The sequence below is a fragment of the Argentina anserina genome, chromosome 6, assembly GCF_933775445.1.
Source record: "Argentina anserina chromosome 6, drPotAnse1.1, whole genome shotgun sequence".
Lineage (NCBI taxonomy): Eukaryota > Viridiplantae > Streptophyta > Magnoliopsida > Rosales > Rosaceae > Argentina > Argentina anserina.
Window position 1 is genome coordinate 11,430,702 of NC_065877.1, and position 19,519 is coordinate 11,450,220.

The window sequence follows — 19,519 nt, forward strand, 5'->3', positions numbered from 1 at the left end:
CCTCCATGCTGCATCAACACACAACCCAAACCTTGGAGTGAAGCATCACTGTAAATGACATAACCACCACCACTAGAAGGAATCGTCAACACTGGAGCTGTGGTCAGTCTAGTCTTTAGTTTGCTGAATGCTTCCTCACATGCATCCGTCCACACGAACGGAGTATCTTTCTTGGTCAACTTGGTCAATGAAGATGCAATACTAGAAAACCCCTCGATAAACCTCCTGTAGTATCCTGCCAAACCGAGGAAACTACGTATCTCTGTAGGGTTCTTTGGACGACTCCAATTCTTTACTGCCTCCACCTTAGACGGGTCCACTAGTACTCCATATTTTGAGACCACATGACCAAGGAATTTGACCTCTTCTTTCCAGAACTCACACTTCTCTAGCTTGGCATACAGTCTCGCCTCCTTCAAGGTCTGCAACACTGTCCTCAGATGCACCACATGTTCTTCTTGTGTCTTGGAGTATATCAGAATGTCATCTACAAACACCACAACAAACTCATCCAAGTACGGGCTAAATACTTGGTTCATCAAACTCATAAAGACAGCTGGTGCATTCGTTAGACTAAATGGCATGACGACAAACTCATAATGTCCATACCGGGTCCTGAAGGCTGTCTTCGATATATCTTCTTCCTTCACTCTGAGTTGATGATAACCGGATCTCAAATCAATCTTAGAGAACACCGTAGCACCTTTGAGCTGATCGAACAAGTCATCAATCCTAGGTAAGGGATACCTATTCTTGATGGTCACCTTGTTCAGCTCTCTGTAGTCCACACACAACCGCAGAGAACCATCTTTCTTCTTTACGAACAAAACAGGTGCTCCCCAAGGTGAAACACTAGGTCTAATGAACCCTTGGTCTAATAGCTCATCGATCTGCACCTTCAGCTCCTTAAGTTCATTCTGCCCTATTCTATATGGCGCCTTTGACACAGGTGCTGTACCGGGTACTACATCAATGCAGAAATCTACCACTCTTCGAGGAGGTAGCCCCGGTATCTCTTGGAACACTTCACCAAACTCAGATACTACCACGATGTCTGCGATAGATACTTTCTGATCCACTGACTCCACATGTGCCAAAACTCCTGATCTCATGGCGTTATCCAACTTGAGATAACGATAACGAAACACTGGCTCTCCGGGTCTATGAAAGGACACTACCATGTCAAAACAATCAATCACAGCATGCTGTGGTCTCAACCAATCAATCCCCAAGATCACATCATAAGTGTGGTCCGGAATCACAATCAACGAAGCAGAGAACTCTCTACTTCCAATCAATATAGGACAAGCTTTGCAGATTGTCTCTAACTCAAGTGACACTCCAAGGGGTGAAGTGACACATAAGGCGTCCCCGAGAGGTGTAGGAATCAATCCTAGCATCTCCACTACTGAACTAGCAATGAATGAATGTGATGTTCCCGTATCAAACAACACTCTAGTAAGGTAGTCAAAAAGTGATAATGTACCTTCCATCCCTGTGTCTCGCTGACCCACTGCGAACACTCTAGCTTGGCCCGCTGGTAGCTGTCTCTGCGGCCGCTCCTGTCTACCCGGAAGTGGTCGGGTACAATCTCGAGCTATGTGTCCCACTTGCCCGCACCGGTGGCAGCCTGCTCTCTTCGGTTTCGGACATGCTGAGGCATAATGTCCCATCTCATTGCAGCTATAACACCTCACTGCTGCTAATGGTCTGACTGGTGCTGCTCTGATAGCTAGGGGTGGCGCCCTTGTCGGGGCCTGATAGTGGGGTCTTGGCCTCTTCCATGACCTATCCTTCGGCCCATGGTCTTGTACTCTTGTTTCAGCCCACGTAGATACTTCTGAGCTAAAGCAGTCGTACCCATAGGCCTGACATACCGATACAGCTGCGAGAATCGAGCATCATACTCTCTAATGGTCATGTCTCCCTTTACCAATGCCAGAAACTCCAACTCTAAGTCCTCCTGTACTGAGGCTGGAAAATACTTCTCTCGGAATATGGTGGTGAAACCTCCCCATGTGAATGTAGACACATCCACAGTCTGTCTCATGCTCTTCCACCAATCTAGAGCATCACCCTTGAGAAAGAATGTAGCTATCTTTCTCTTCTCAATCTCTGTGCACTCTATCATCTCAAAATAAGTCTCCATACCCTCGATCCAATGGTCAGCTACCATATGATCTAGTCCCCCATGAAATTTCGGAGCTGACAGTGCACTAATATCCTTGATCAGCTTCAACACTCGACCGTCATCTCTAACCGCAGGAGCTGGCTCATCCTGCTCCTCCTGCGGAGCAGCCTCCTCATAGAGGTTCTCCACGTTGCGGACTCGACCTGCGGCCCTACCTCGACCTCGGCCTACCTGCTCTACCTGTGGAACAGCCTCCTCATAAAGGTTCTCCACGTTGCGGACTCGGCCTGTGGTCCTACCTCGACCTCGGCCTCTCGCCCATCCTCGGCCCTGTCCTCGGCCCTTATCAGCGTTCATCACCTTCAAACAACAAAACACTTAGTCAATACTTGTGAAATCTCGAATTCAACTAAAACAGATTCAATAGGTATCAACATGAAATTTCAGGATAAGATGAATCATCGAAGTATCATCCCGATACTTCTCGGAGGACCAAACCATTAGGTATGGCTCCTAAAACACTCTCGCGTACCCGACGACATATCAATACCGAGGAGCATGTGATGGGAGCCCGCCTGCAGTCGGATCATCGCTCCCGGATGGTATTGATAATCGCCAAATACGCAACCTGGCTCTGATACCAACTGTAACGACCCCAAAATTTCGAGCTTAAAAACTCAAAATTCTAAAGTCGTTAAACACAAAATAATCTCAAATAAATTGAAATCATTAAAGTGTAACAGCGGATCAATTCTGAGTTCTCAATACAACTCAGACAACCAATTATTACAACCCAAATTATAATCCATACACAAAATGGAAATGTAATAATCCTCACAAATCACTCACAAATCACACAAATGAAATTACACAAATCCTCACACACGAATCCATGCTAAAGTCTCACCACAAGTAGGATACGAACGACTTCGAGCGTCTGTAGTCGTCACTCAACCTCCACTAATCAGCACATGCGGAATTATCCCCTATACCATCGAATTGGTGCACCGGGATTGTAAACACAAACCCGGTAAGCTTATAGCTCGTATGAGTAAAATCAAAATATAATTCGCATATCAAAATATACGAAAGATCACAAACAACAAATATAAATGCCCTCATGAGTCATTGGTCAGCCCATCTGGTCGACCAAAAGAAATATGAAATGAAACGCTCATGAGAAAATTAAGTAACCCTTCTGGTTACCCAATGCATTTATAATACGGGTACCAAGAACGCTGGTACACATCTGTTACCCCTCTCGTAATACACCGCTGATATTGGATAGCCACCCGCTACCCAACATCCAAAATAAACTGAGTACCCATGAGCAGATAACCACCCATTAACTCTCATGCAGTACTAAGGCAGACAGACTAGAGCTCTAACTGTATCGTAACTTTCGCCCGGCCAAAGGCTAGGTTTCGACTTGCCAAACACGTACAATAATCTCACATCATATTGTACCAAAAATCAGGTCCGAAGACAATTCACATTTTAACAATCTCAATGTTAAAAATCACGTACAATAATCTCACATCATATTGTACAATTCATTTCACACGCTCAATATAATCACAATAAAATCATAACAGTATAATATATAGCAAACTATATATATTCGTACTTATTTACCATTTATACAATATATATATAGTCCCCTATATCTTATACATGTCATATTTCACCACACATGCTCAATTCACAAACTTCCGTCATCGAAATGACTATTTTTTTAATGAATTAACAACAGTACGTAATTTAATGAACTATATATATATATATATGTACTTATTACCATTATACCGTATATATGTAGTCCACTAAATTATATACATGTTGTAATTCATTTGATAAACACACTTGCAAAAATGTTGAATCACCGCGAGGGTAGATTCGTAATTCAGTGAGATTTTACTCACCTTATCGACTTGAGCGTGATCCCACAATTTCCCGAAGATAATTCCTTTCCTTGATTTAACGATCACCTTAAAAAGATAAGAAAAGAATTTAAAATCGTTTCGTAACCTTTAAATGCCGAAACAGTAATAATCGGTTATTGTTCAGCAATTTTCGGTTTTACGAAGTTACTGTTCAGTGGTACTATTCACTGTTACTATTCCCGGATACTGTACAAATATGCAATTAATACGTATTTCTGTACGTATAAATATTATATACGTATTTCTGTACGTATAAATATCATATACATTTTTCTGTACGTATAAATATTATATACGTATTTCTGTACGTATAAATATTACTACGTATTTCTGTACGTATAAATATTACTACGTATTTCTGTACGTATAAATATTAATACGTATTTCTGTACGTATAAATATTAATACGTATTTCTGTATGTATAGATATTATATACGTATTTCTGTACGTATAAATATTAATACATATTTCTGTACGTATAGATATTATATACGTATTTCTGTACGTATAAATATTAATACGTATTTCTGTACGTATACGTACGATTTAAATGTAAATACAAATTCAGTAAATAAAATTTACTAAATTACCCTTTTACAAAATTATTTTTTTACATTTACTGAAAGTAATTTATATTTACATTTACCGAAGGTAAAATTTAATTACATTTACCGTAGTAAATAAAAATTACATTTACATTTACCGTACACAGTAAATTACCAAAATACCTTTCTGTCAAAACTGTTCCCACCGCCGCACGTGGCGGCGCGTGTGGCACACGCGCCACCTCCGGCGGCCGCGTGTGGGGCCCACGCGCCGAGGCTAACCACGGCGCGTATCACGCCACCGCCGCCTCCAAACTCTCCCCCTCCTCCTCCTCTACCTTCCTACGGCCTCCGACTACCCCTAGGCTATCCCTAGCCTCCTCACGCGCCGCCTCTAGGCGGCGGTAACTCCTCCTCCTCCCACACCTCCGATCTCCTCAATTCGATCCCAAAACTCCTTAACAATCACAATCAACCATCAAATACTACAAACCATACCTTAAATCGAAGCTAGAACCTCCGATCGACGTTGGGAAAAACTCGGATTGTCGGCGGAGCTTCGATTCCTCGGGGAGGATTCGAATCGAGCGATTTGGCCCCAAATCCGATGGAAAGGGGTGTGAAGGTGAGAATCGACGTCAAGCTAGCCTCCTCCTAGCCCTTGCGTTGCCGGAGCCGAGCGGCGACGAGTTGCAGGGGCTTTGTGACGTCGTGTAGGCCTCACGGCGGCAAGGAAGGCGACGTCGTGCTCGGGGTTTGGAGAGGAGAGCCGTGCGGTGCTCCTGGGCTAGGCGGTGTGGCTCACGGTGCGCCGGAGGCGAGGTCGCCGCTCGATCGTTTCGGAGGGGGAGGGAGAACTCGAGAGAAGAGAGAGAGAGAGAGAGTTCGAGGGAGAGAGCGGCGGAAATGAAAGGGTTTCCTGTTATGGAAACCCTAATAAAAAAAATTCCTTTTTATACTAGTTTTCAAATCGGAAACTAACTTCCGACGAGGATAACTTTTACGTACGATGTCCGTTTTGAACGCGTCACATACTCACGAACTCGTATCGACGAGCTCTACAACTTTCGTGAAGGAAGTTTTCGCGACCGATCGACTAAATAAAAGTCGATAAATTCGTACGGAAACGTAACGTTTTCTTATTAAACGTTCTCGGAACGTTTCCGTTTCCGTTTCGTAACGTTAGCAAACAAACAATTTCTTTTTTTAATTGAATTTCATAACTTTATAGAATTCAATTCAATTTTCAAATATCGTTTCAAAATCTAGGGTTATTACAACATGCAGGCGATTTTATCTATCAGTATCCTCATTGGAAATCAATCGATATGATCTTTATGCTAGAAGAAACCAAGAGGAGGTAAATCCTGTGAGTATAGATGATCTCTCTGCTAGAATAGATCAGAAGGAAGAAGAGTTGTTGGATTGTCTGGACAGATACTTTTCTAATCTTATGGATAATAGGATACAACATTTTAGTATCTACTGGAATTTCTATCGGAAGCCTTCTAATAAGCAGATTCAAGTAAATGAATGGATTCAAAATGCAATAAGGTGTGGTGTTGAAGTTCTCAAAATTGATTTCGGTGCAGTTCCCCCCTTGTTTGTGATGCCATCGTCTGTCTTTGTTTCTCAATCGTTGAGGTCTCTATTAGTGTGCTTGCATGGGGTGATTCTTCAAGCTCCTTCGTCATCTCTTTTATGCAACCTGCATTTCTTGAAGTTAAATAATATTAAAATAGTAGATGAGAGCGTTTTCAAATGGATATCATGTTCCTGCAAATACATTCAGGAGTTGGTACTTGATCAGATTACAGGGTTGCCAAAGATCACCATTGAAAGCTCATCTTTGAAATCATTCAAGGTTTCGAGTAAGGACCTCTTCCATCTCAACATCTTTGGTGAGAAAATCGAAGATATACATATAACATGGAGAAAACTTCATCCACCGCCTAGCACAAAATGTTTAAACATATCTGCTCCAAATCTTAAGAACTTGAAATGGGAAGGCAATTTGATGAATATCCAAAATCTTGGGAAATTCTAAGTTTGGAAAAAGCTTTGGTCTTTTTAGAGTCTGCTGTAAATGAATCTGAAAATGTATTTAAGGTTATTTGCAGCATCTGCAGAGCTAAAGTTCTTATTCTTAACGAATGGACCATTAAGGTAAAGGTACCTTGTTGGTTAGACTATCTGGCTTGATTTGCAATTGATCTGATTACTTTTCTACAATACTTCATAAACATGTTTCAATAATTGTGATGTTATTCTAGAAGTACTCTCTAGAGTAATGATACTGATCAATGATGTAGCCTTGTCGGCTGATATATAGAAACAATTTTTCTTTCTATATGCCATGTATGTAAATGGAGTTGAAAGCTCATACTTGTAGAATGTAGGAAATAATAGAGAGAGGGAGAGTGGGAAAGATTTATCTGCTGGATATATTAACAGATAGAGAGGGAGAGGTTTTTTTTTGCTGGAGATTTTAATCTGGATATGATGGTATAGGTTTTTAATTTTTAATCAAATTCGTTCATTCTTATTGCTCAGTTAAACAAGTCTGTTCTTATTGTTATAAACTATTCCTTTAAAAATTTTGCATGCAGGCTATGTCCACTTTGACAAGGGAACATATCATTCCCACACCTTTCAACGATCTTTGTTGCTTCAGTGTGGAAGTTAAGAACTTGAATGATGACATTGTTCCAGCAATGGTCTATCTACTTGGAGAAATGCTTAATCTGAATACTTTGCAAATACAGTGTACTGCTCGCACAGGTGTTGCCAATTCTCGAGTAAGTGAAGTTGTATTGCCTCTCAATTGCCCTCTTTTAAACATGTTTTTTGTGATATTATTCTGCAATCATTTGCATTTTGCTGATGCGTATTTCCTGGATAATATATTTTCTTCCATTAAACTTGTGGGTTGAGCAATTCAGGATCTGTAAATTCCCCTTTGTTGGTTCTTATGGTTTGTTTGACTTCACTTTATTCTGTTGCCTTTTCCGCTTCCAGTGTTCTGGGGTTGATGTGGAATTCTGGAAATTGCAAAACCTTGCTTTCATATACAGGCAGCTCAAGGAGGCAACGTTATGGCTTTCCAATGGATCCAATGGGATTGAATTGGCAAGGTATATCCTGGAGCAGGCTCAGAACTTGGAGAAAATGGTCATATATCATTTGTTTAAGGATTCTGATGCCGTAAGAGAGTTAAAAATCAAGATGATATCGGACGCCACAGTTGTCTGTCATGTCAGAAAGGATGAAAGATTAACCTCATTTCGTTTTATTTGTTAGTTATCATTGGCTTGTTGGAACTTCTTCTCAGATTATTTAAGTTACATTGTGCCATTTTTACTTATCTAGAGTGATAACTCTGATGTTTAGTGTACTTCTATTTTATAAATTTATCATATTTAGGTTCCCTCAGATATAACATTTTTTCGTAACATTCTCCTATTATGCTTTTGTTCAAAATAGTTGAATAAGAAATTATCTGGACAGGTGAAAAGTGTTTAACAGTGCATTATAAATATCCAAAGGGTATAGTTATGTATTTAATGTGGTGGTAAAATCACTTACTTCAACATGAAGGATTTTGATGATAAGTCATGGAAAGAGTATTCTTCTTGTAGAATGAAGAGAACAGAGCAAGTGTTTTGGAAATAAGTTCTTATTGAAAGCTTCTACTCTCTCTACACACAAACAACAAGATTACATAAGCTTATATAGGAACAAGACCCGACTCTAAGACTTCTTAACTTATCAGAAAACATTAAACACCCACTTCATGCTAATGAAGATGGATGGACTCATAACTGATGAAACTGAAAATACTGGGAACTAAAAGACTGTAACTGACAGCAGCATTATCCTAGAGAAAACAAAACAGCAAATTTGGTTTAATTAGCCAACATAGCCTCCCGTAAACCAAACTTGCTTTTGACACCCAACTTTGCAATATCTTCCTTGAAAACTTGTCCACCAAGAGCCTTAGTAAAGACATCAGCCATCTGATCATTTGTTCTGCAATACTTCACTTCAATAACTCCTTCTATCACCAGGTCCCTTAGAAAGTGATAACGCATACGAATGTGCTTTGTCTTCCCATGAAGAACAGGATCTTTTGCAACTGAAATGGTGGAACTATTGTCACAAAACAAAACTGTTGGACTGCTTTGCTTATGCTGCAAACTTTCCAGAACACCTCGCAGCCAAAGAACTTGACATCCTGCATTAGCACCTGCAATGTATTCTGCTTCAGTTGTTGAGAGTGCAACAATTGGTTGCTTCTTTGAACTCCATGAAATTGCACCACTTCCAAGACTAAAAACATAACCAGAAGTACTTTTACTATCATCGATACTTCCGGCTAAATCACTGTCAGTATAACCAACAAGATTCACTGGAACATTTGCTTGATAGAAAATACCATAATCAATAGTTCCAATGATATAACGCAGAATTCTTTTTGCAGCCTCCCAATGATTAGCATATGGTTTCTCCATGAACCTGCTCACCAAACTCACTGCATACATGATATCCGGCCTTGTCGCTGTTAAGTACATCAAATTTCCCACCAAACTCCGAAACATGGTGGAATTCACAGCTTTCCCTTCACCTTTTTTGCTCAATTTTACACCTGTAACACATGGGGTTGCTACTGAATTAGCATGCTCCATCTTGAACTTTTTAACAACCTCCTTTGCATAGCTTTCCTGGGAAATAAAAATGCCTTCCTTGGACTGCTGAACTTCAATTCCAAGAAAGTGATGTAATTCTCCCAAATCTGTCATCTCAAATTCCTCCATCATAGAAAGCTTAAATTCATGCAACATCTCCAAGCTATTTCCAGTAAAAATAAGGTCATCAACATAAAGACTTACAACCATAAAGCCTCCTTGTGAACTGCTCTTGACATAGAGAGTGTGTTCATATGGACATTTCTGAAAACCATGCTTCTCAAAGTAAGAATTGATGCGACTGTACCATGCCCGTGGTGATTGCTTCAGACCATATAATGCTTTCTTGAGCTTGTAAACTTTATCTTCTTCTCCTTCCTTGACAAAACCTGGAGGCTGCTCAACATAAACTTCTTCTTGAAGAGAACCATTCAAGAATGCAGACTTCACATCCATTTGGAACAGCTTCCATTTGTTATGAGCAGCAAGAGAAATCACCAAGCGTATGGTGTCAAGTCTGGAAACGGGAGCAAACACATCTCTGTAGTCTTCTCCTTCCTTTTGTTTGTACCCCTTTGCCACAAGTCTCGCCTTGTGCTTGTTGATAGACCCGTCTGGATTCATCTTTGTCTTGTACACCCATTTTACACCGATGGATTTCTTGTGTGGTGGCAAATCTGTGAGCTCCCAAGTCTGGTTCTTCTCAATAGCTTTTACTTCTTCCTCCATAGCTCTCTTCCACTTTTCATCTCTACAAGCTTCATCAAAGTAAACTGGATCCTCTCCAGCAAAGAATGCAAAATAAACAACATCATCTTGCAAACTTACTTGTTCTGTGGAGTCATAAAGATCTTGCATGCTTCTGAATTTCCGGGGAGGACTTTCAGTTGAGTCATCTTCACCAGATTCATTAGTATTGGATGTTCCACACTCATCTCCAAATGCTGGAAGGCTGGCTGTGTCTTTCTTTTCTTCATCAAAAACAACATACTCATCAAACAATACATCTCGGCTTATAATGATCCTCTCTGTCTCTGGATTGTACAGCTTGTAAGCCTTGCTCCGGTCACTATATCCAATGAAAATACACTTCTCTGACTTGTCTTCAAGCTTGTTTCTAATTTCTTTTGGAACATGGGCATATGCAATAGACCCGAAAACTCTTAGATGCTGCACATTTGGCTTCACTCCATACCAAGCTTCATGAGGCGTGCAATCTTTCAAGCATTTTGTTGGTGATCTGTTGATTAAATAGACTGCACATGACACTGCTTCTGCCCACAACTCCTTCTGCAAGTTCTTCCTTCTGAGCATGCACCTTACCATCTCCATTATAGTTCGATTTTTCCTCTCACTTACACCGTTTTGTTGAGGTGTATAGCGAGTTGTCAGCTGGTGCTTAATTCCATTATCTTTGCAAAACTTCTCAAACTCCTTGGACAGAAATTCTCCTCCACGATCAGTTCTCAAAACTTTGATTGATCGGCCAACAACATTCTCAGCTTCTGCTTTAAAATCTTTGAAGGCTTGGAATGCTTCTGATTTTTCTTTCAGAAAACATACCCAAACTTTCCTTGAGAAATCATCAATGAACGAAATAAAATACCTGCTACCTCCAAATGATGCAACCGGCATAGGACCGCAGAGATCGGAATGCACCAGTTCCAGTGGATATTTTGCTTGCCAAGAGGAGTGCTGCGGGAAAGGATTCTTGTGCTGCTTACCAATCTGACATTCTTCGCACACACCTTCTTCTTCAATGATCTGTGGTAGCCCTTCAACCATGTTTTTTGTTGCCAGCAGCTTCAAACTTCCATAATTCAAATGACCAAATCTGTCATGCCATAATCTGGAATTTTCTTTCTCACGACCAACAAAGCATGATAGATTTGTTGTTTCAAGCTTGAGAGGGAATAAATTATTTCCAGCCACTCCAATCTTTGCAATAAGCTGATCATTCTTTGATAAGAAACAAGCATAATCATGAAAGTGAATATCATACCCTCTCCTCAACAGATGCCCAGCACTTAGCAGATTGCTTTTCAAACCAGGAACATAATAAACATCTGACATCTTTTCAATGCTTCTAGCTTTTGATTTAAATGTTATTTCTCCAACTCCTTCTATTTTGTAAGCTTTAGCATCACCAATAGTTACTTCACCATGATCCACTAGTTTGAGAGTGGAGAAAAGATCTTTGTTACCTGTCATATGTTTGCTTGCTCCACTGTCAAGAAACCACAGCTCCTCCATGCAATTTCCATGACATGCTGCCACTAATAAAGTGTCTTGCTTATTGTTACCAATATTGCTTTCATGCACAAGACCAGCTCCGACTTGTTTCTCATCTCCATGCTTGCGCCAATAATTGTTCCTGCCATAATTTGGTCTGTAATAATGGGAGTCTCCATAACGTCCTCTTCCACGATAGTAGCCACGGCCTCTTCCTCTGCTTGAAAACGTAGTGTCTGCACTTCTGTCATCTTCATGTTGATTGCTTGATGAGCCTCTTCCAATTCCTTGAAAAATATTTCCTCTTCCATGAGAATTAAAACCACGTCCTCGTCCCCTTGCTCGACCAACTCCTCCATTCCAACGTTGAAATCTGTGACCTTGATTCCAATTGCCTCCCGTGGACATGACTTGGGACTTGAGTGCTTGATCAGGTTGAGAAGAGGCAGAGTTCCTCTTATTAATCTTGAATTCATGAGCTTCCAATCTTCCTTGCAGATCATCCAAACTGAGAGTAGACAAATCTGTTGACTCTTCAATAGCAGCTTCAACATAATCAAACTTCGGTGTCAAGCTCCGAAGAACTTTCTCAACCACCCTTGCATCTTCTAAAATCTCTCCATTTGATGCCATTTTGTTGACCACAGAATTCACTCTTGTGAAATACTCCCTGATGCTTTCTGTCTCCTTCATCTCCAGCTTTTCAAACTCTGATCTTAGAGTTTGAAGACGAACCATTTTCACCTTTTCTTTTCCTTTGTAGGCTGCATGAATGATGTCCCAGGCTTCCTTGGAGGTCTCGGCTTGAGCAATTCTTTCATACACAGACTCTTGAATTGTCTGGTAAATATAGAAGAGTGCCTTGCTATCCTTCTTTCGATTCTCCCTCAAAGCATTCCGTTGTTGTTGTGATAATACGCCTTCATTCTCCGGTTCGATATAACCTTCTTCGACAATGTTCCAAATCTCCAGGGACTTCAACAATACCTTGACATTCTTTGCTCTGATACCACAATGTAGAATGAAGAGAACAGAGCAAGTGTTTTGGAAATAAGTTCTTATTGAAAGCTTCTACTCTCTCTACACACAAACAGCAAGATTACATAAGCTTATATAGGAACAAGACCCGACTCTAAGACTTCTTAACTTATCAGAAAACATTAAACACCCACTTCATGCTAATGAAGATGGATGGACTCATAACTGATGAAACTGAAAATACTGGGAACTAAAAGACTGTAACTGACAGCAGCATTATCCTAGAGAAAACAAAACAGCAAATTTCACTTCTGGGCTAAGTTTACTTAGTATGAATTCTTAGTTATGAAGAAAATGTGGCTTTACTTGTAGAGTTGTAGGCTAAGTATTCTTAGGCATTAAGAATACTTGAAATTAGAAGAGTTCAAGTTGGAAACCACCTCTTCTTCCACTTGCCATTTGCACCTTTCTTATTCCAATGGCCACTCTGCAGGAAAATATTACTGAAAGTACTGTAGACAGGTTTAGTAATCTTCCAAATGAAATTGCTCATCATATTCTTTCCTCCCTCACCTTCAAAGATGCCACTCGGGTGGCCTGTGTTTCCAAAAGATGCCGAGGGCTTCATCTGTCATCTCCCTCGGTTAATTTTTGTGACTTTTCTGATGTGAACAATTTATCTTCATGTGAAGTACGAACAAGCTTGTTGGATTCTTTTGGTAGGTACTTGATTCAGCGTGGGGATCAGAAGATCCAGTGCTTTCGTTTCTCCTGGTGTGCACACTTTCAGGACATTTTTGATAATGAGGATGTATGCTACTGTGATGAAGGCCATTTACAACTGAGCTCGTGGATTGACATTGCAGTAAGGTGTGATGTTGAAGTTGTACAACTTACTTATCTTTCTCCATACTGGTTGGAGTTCCTTCCGTCTTCCCTCTTTATCTGTGAATCTTTGAAGTCCTTGATGGTGGATGTGAAGCGTTTCATTGGCGAACTGGCCCCCTCTTTATCTAATCTTGAATACTTGAAGTTGAGCAATGTGATTGTTGAAAAAGAGTTCTGGAAATGGTTTTCAGAATCCTGCAAATGCATTAAGGAATTACATCTTGACAGAGTTTCTGGAGCTGAGGATATTATCATTGACAGCACTTCGCTTGAATCGTTTAGATTTGATGAGTCTCTGTTTGGTGGGGATTGCCGCAATATCAACATCTCAGGTGATCGCCTAGAAAAATTGGTCATCAAGTGGGGTGGTCAACCGAAAACTTCGGTTAAGATCTCGGCTCCAAAACTTAAATATCTAGAGTGGTTTGGTAATTTTGCAAGTGAACAACAATTTGGAGAGCAAGTGGCTCACCTTTCTTCGTTTTTTGAAGTAAATCACTTGGCCTTATTTGATATACTTTGTATCATTCGTCGGGTTAAAGTTCTTATTATGAGTGATTCTATCCTGAAGGTATGTGACATGCACTGTTCTTATGAAATGTATTGAATTGATTTCTTTCTTCTTCTTCTTGTTCTTCTTTATAAAATCACATTGAATTTTACTATTCAGGCGTTTCTGAAAGAAGGTTTCATGTCTCCTCGATTAGATGGTGTTGGTTGCTTATCGCTTCAAAACCTTGTCTTGACTGATGACTTGGTTCCTGCTATGATCATGCTTCTTGGAGCAGTGCCCAACTTAGATTGGTTGTTTATTAAGTCGATGTCTACATTAGACTGTGATGAGTCAAATGTACGTACCAATTTTTGTTCGATTTTGCAATGTTTACTGTTATTGTTTGGTAATGATCAGTTGAATTGCTTTTTTTTTTCTTTTTTCCCAGTGTTCTGGATTTGATATGGAGTTTTGGAAACTGCAAAACCTTGATTTCATCAAGACGCTCAAGGAGTTTACCATAGATGTTTACCGGGGTTCTAATGTCCTTGAATTTGCCAAGTTTGTCCTTATACATGCTCACAAGTTGGAGAAGATGCTCATTTTTCACTTACCCAGTCAACGTGAAGATGTGATGGAGGAGATACAAAACAAGAACTCCAATGTCACAATTCGTTTTCGTCAGTTTGACTTGTTTAATCCATCTTCTTGGACCTCTTGGTAGTATGATTCCCAACGCCCATGCATGCATTTATGGTAATCCTATTTAAATAGTGTAAATGAGCCGAGTCGAACCGAATATTAGGTTGTTTATGTTTGACTTGTTTTCATTCAATCGAGCTCGAACTGGGTTAAAAATTTAATTTTTGTGCTTTATGTTCAAGCTTGGCTCTGTTTGAAAAAGCTCAAGTTGAGTTCAGACCTGCTCATTTTATTAGACGATGTCGAACTCAAATCGAGCCGGTTTATATCATATGAATTTAAAATTTTAAAACTAATAAATTAAAAAGAAAATTCAAATTCTAATGTCATAGCATTACACAAAAACATTTTTATTTATAATAAATTAAAAATAACAAATCAAAATTGTTATAAAAAGAAGTCTTTCAACTCTTTCGAACATATATAATATTTTTGCACACCTTTTTTTACATTTCACACACTCTTCTTTATTTAATGATTTCTTTTGTTCCCCTCATGTTTGTTTCCCACATTACCCCATCATAAGTGACTGTATGACTCCCTCATCTCTCCTCTTTTACCCAATCGGTCACTTTACTTTCCCAACTCTCTATCTCTCTTTGTAACTCGATAGATTAGAACCCAGACATATGGCTAAAATTTGGATATAGATGTTTAACTTTGTTTCATGATCTCCAGTACTGTAAATTTCAGTTCATTTCTCTTCAAGGTATGAACTTCTCGATTTGTCATGCCTTGACTTTGTTTGGTTAACTGGTTGTAGTCATACCCATTTTGGATTCTAGTGTTGATTATTCTGGGTTGTTCCTCTTTCAAACTAGTTCAAGACTTCTACTCATAAGTTCTTATTTACCTTTTAGTTGTTGCCACGACTCATTCACTCTGGCTAACCTCCTATGCTTTCCTAATAGATGAAGTAGATAACGACGACTGCAACACGCACACTAAACCATCCTATGACAACTTCGATTGATTATAATCCTAGTTAGTGTCCGTCGGCAGGTTCCTTGCATGCGGTAAACTAGATGACGCTGGAGGTGGTGGCGATGCGACCGGAGTTGTCGATGTGGTGGAGTTGGTAGTTCAGTGGTACAGAGGAGAAGGAGAAGTGGAGACACAGTAGAGTTGGTCGTTGGAGAAGTACTGGTATGGTGTTGGTTAGCGGTACATGACTAGTTGTAGGAGAGGTAGCTAGCGATGGACGACAAAGGGGGAGAAGAAGAGGTAGTTGGGGGTGGCGCCGTGGGAAACAAATACAATGAGAGAGGGGAAGGTTTTGACAAGGGTAATGTGGGAAACAAATATAAAAAGACCAAAAGAAATAATTATAAAAGAAGAGTGTGTGGAATGTAAAAAAGGGTGTGCAAGTTTCAGTACCATATTTTTAATATTATTTTTCATATAACAATTATACTTTATATATATTATAAAAGTTAATAAGTCAACCTTAATTAATAAACGAGCTGAGATTTTAACAAGTCCGAACTCGCTTGCGAGCTAAATGAATCGAACGAGCTGAAAACATATTGTTTTAGCTTTGCTTATTTTCAAGGTCGGGCTTAATATTGAGCTAAAACTCGGCTCATTTAACTTTACGAACTCGAGCCGAACGAGCTAAAAACGAGTCGAACACGAGCGGCTCGAGCCTATTTACAGCCCTAATGAGGCAGTCCACCAACCTTTATGTAGTTTTTATTTTCAAACTAAAAGAAAATTCCCCCTCTATTTTTTTAAAGAAATTAATTGTTACGAGAGTTCTGCGTTTTGTAGAATTGTTTAACTATGCAAGTTTAACATGTCTCCTCATCTGTAAAATTTTTAAATAGAACTTACAGAAAAACAAAGCATGAAGTTATTGACATACCATTATATCATTAATCTAAGATTAGACCTATAATGACTATTTTTATCAGTGGAGAAATATATATTTTTTCCATATCATATCATTTTTAAATATTTCCGGAACTAAAATTGAAGTCTTCTTCATCGTGATCTGACTAGAAAATACCATACTCTATTGTATCAAAGAGAACAGAGAAAAAAATCAGCATCACAAATTTTTAGCAATTTACAGAAACATCATCAGATTAAAAAAAAAAAAAGGAGGCAAATGACAAATATACTTTCCCGCCATAACTCAGCGGGCCTCTTCTTCGGCCCAGATTTAGTGGGCTACTTTCCCCTTCATTCATTTGTCTCCGGTTTCTCGACCCGACCTTGTTTAACGGGTCACGTCATTCTCTCCCATATATAACAAACTTCAGAAACCCCCAATTCGGCAGAATCAGGGTTCGTTCTGCTTCCATAGTCAACTCTTGATTCATCCATGGTGGTACGTAATTTTAAATCTCTTTTTTTTTTTTTTGCTTCAACTTAACCCAGATTATATAACCCCCCCAAAAAAGAAGAAGAAGCTGAATCCAGATTAGATCTATAACGATTCATATACTTGTAGTCATGGCGTTAAATTCTTACGCCCTATGTTTAGTGATTTTGGCCCCTCATTTCTATTACTATTGTAGGTTTAGATAGAAGCCAAGTTAATGGAACAGAATCCCAAGTCATTGACTACTGGAAGTTGTGAGGGTGAAGGACCCTGTACTGTGAATATGATAGATAGATTGAGTAATCTCCCCAAGGAGCTTATTCATCACATTCTTTCAAATGTTTTGATTGAAGACCTGGCTCAGTTAACCTGTGTCTCCAAACGATGGAGAGAGTTATGTTTGTCGTCCCCGTCGCTCGAATTCTGTGGATTCAAGGACTTGATGGATATGGCTTGTGAGCGTAGGTTGAAGTTGATGAATTCATTGGATAGGTTCTTGCTTAATCGTGGGGGTAATCAGATGAAGAGCTTTCTTTTATTTTGGGATGGTCACAATGACGAGGAGCTTGAAGAACCTTGCTTCTGTGTTAATGAGAGATTCCGAATAATGACCTGGATCCAGAATGCTGTGAGGTGTAAAGTCGAGAAGGTTCATCTGTTGGTCTATTTTTCTGGTTTCGACGACGATCCAATTGCATTTCCGTCTTGCGCATTTCGTTCGTCATCATTGAGGTCTTTAGTGGTTGAAATGCGGCGTACAGTTGTTAAAACACCCTCGTTCGATTTTTTCTCTAATCTCGAAAAGTTGGATTTGAGAGACGTTATTATACAGGATGAGGAGTTTTTCAAGTGGATTTCCTGTTCCTGCAAGTCCTTGAAGGATTTATCTCTAACAGAAATTCGTGAGATACATACAATTACTATTGAAAGCTCATCTTTGGAGAAATTTCATTTTCTTGATTATGCGGCTGATGAGACCTGCCACATCAACATCTCTGGTGAGAAACTTGAAGAAATAAATGTGGACTGCAATTATTCAAGTGGCACCGCTGTAGTAAAAATTGTTGCTCCAAATATCAAACATTTGCTTTTGGAGGGGAATGTTAAAAATTACATGAATCTGGGAGAATTGAAATGTTTGGAGCAAGCTGCTATACTTATGGAGCCTATAGTAGATGACTTTGACAAAGTAAATGAGGTTATTTCCAGTTTGCGCAGTGTTGAAGTTCTTGTTCTAAATGAAGCTACCATCAAGGTAAAATGAATTGAAAACTCTGAGATTGCATATCAACTCGGCCACTATACGCTTCTTACAATTTCACCATTACTTTCAATGCAATTCTACATTCATAATGGTCTCAGGTGGCAGGAATGAATGTGCATATTTATGCCTAAGTTTTGTTTTAGATTGGAACTAAAATGTCAAACATGATATAGGTTCGGTCTTGATTATGTTGCAGGCTGCATACAAGGAGGACCACATGCAAGCTCAGTTAGATAAGCTTTGGTACTTGCAAATGAATATTGGTAGCTTTACTGATGTTCTAGTTCCAGCAGTCGTCTGTGTTTTAAGAGGAACACCGGAGTTGTGTACTTTATACATTCGATATAAACCAACTTCACCCGACCCTAGTTCTAATGTAAGTTAAGTTTGTGTCACCCTCCATCTTATCGTATCTAGAGTCAGAAGCATATGGTTCGTGCTTTGAAGATATTGCAGTTTTCCCTTCTATTATCTATCTCGATTTAATTTCTCCTATCATTTATTGTATTTGGTGATTTAAAAGGTAAATATGAATCTGAGTTGCCTGTTGTCATCTTTTACAGACATCTGGGTTTGATATGGAGTACTGGAAGATGCAAAACCTGAAGTTTGTTTCTCAAGTTGAGAATGTTACCATAGAGCTTAGTGGGGGGTGTAATGGAATTGAGTTAGCAAGGTATATTCTTGAGCGTGCTGGGAGCCTGGAGAAAATGATCATTAGGTACTTCGCGGAGCATTCTAATGTTATAGGGAAGTTAAAAGAAAGTAAGATGATCTCCAGTCCCTCGCTTATTTTCGAGGAATATGAAAGGCCCTATAGATAGTTTTGACTTTCTGCTCATGCTATTTGAGACTAATTTTTCTTTTGTTCTTGTGTTTTTTTTAATATACTCCCAGTTTAATGTTTGCTTGATCCGGTTTGGAATTTATTGAATGAGTTTAAAGAATTTTGCCTGGTTCCAAGTTTTTGTGTGGATGATCAATTTTGGCTTTGGGTCTGTGGTGGCTCGGTTTGGAAGTCTGTTATGGTTGGTTTGGTGTTCATGATTAACTTTGCTATTTACAATGTAATGAATTGTCCAGAACCTCATTAAATTTTAAATCAAAAGTTCAAAACTAACCTCAGACATGTAAAATCAGCGGAGGATCAATATGCATGATAATAACTTGTTAAGGTTTAACCAGTATCCAAGTTGGTAAAAGTATATCCAGTGTCATGCCGACGTTAATTAGAGTTGAAATCTTAATATGTTATTGGTGGCTAAGAGAGAGGAGCGCTTGGACGAAATTGATTTACACAACTCATATGTAAATTGAACTTGGGACCTTAA

General features: G+C 39.4%; 1 protein-coding gene across 1 annotated transcript; it reads left to right on the forward strand.

Annotated features, from left to right (window-relative positions):
* Positions 1-16,889: 16,889 nt before the first annotated feature.
* Positions 16,890-19,138, forward strand: LOC126799606 (putative F-box/FBD/LRR-repeat protein At1g78760). Its single transcript, XM_050526845.1, has 4 exons — positions 16,890-16,930; positions 17,121-18,179; positions 18,385-18,564; positions 18,752-19,138. Exons 2-4 carry the CDS (start codon positions 17,142-17,144, stop codon positions 19,010-19,012), a joined length of 1,479 nt encoding a protein of 492 aa, XP_050382802.1. The 5' UTR covers positions 16,890-16,930; positions 17,121-17,141; the 3' UTR covers positions 19,013-19,138.
* Positions 19,139-19,519: the final 381 nt, after the last annotated feature.

Excerpts from the sequence above, each read along its gene's own strand:
- LOC126799606 (XM_050526845.1), top strand. The coding sequence starts at position 17,142 with ATGGAACAGAATCCCAAGTCATTGACTACTGGAAGTTGTGAGGGTGAA. Across the intron at positions 18,180-18,384 it reads TAAATGAAGCTACCATCAAG|GCTGCATACAAGGAGGACCA; the intron begins GTAAAATGAATT and ends ATTATGTTGCAG. Across the intron at positions 18,565-18,751 it reads CACCCGACCCTAGTTCTAAT|ACATCTGGGTTTGATATGGA; the intron begins GTAAGTTAAGTT and ends CATCTTTTACAG.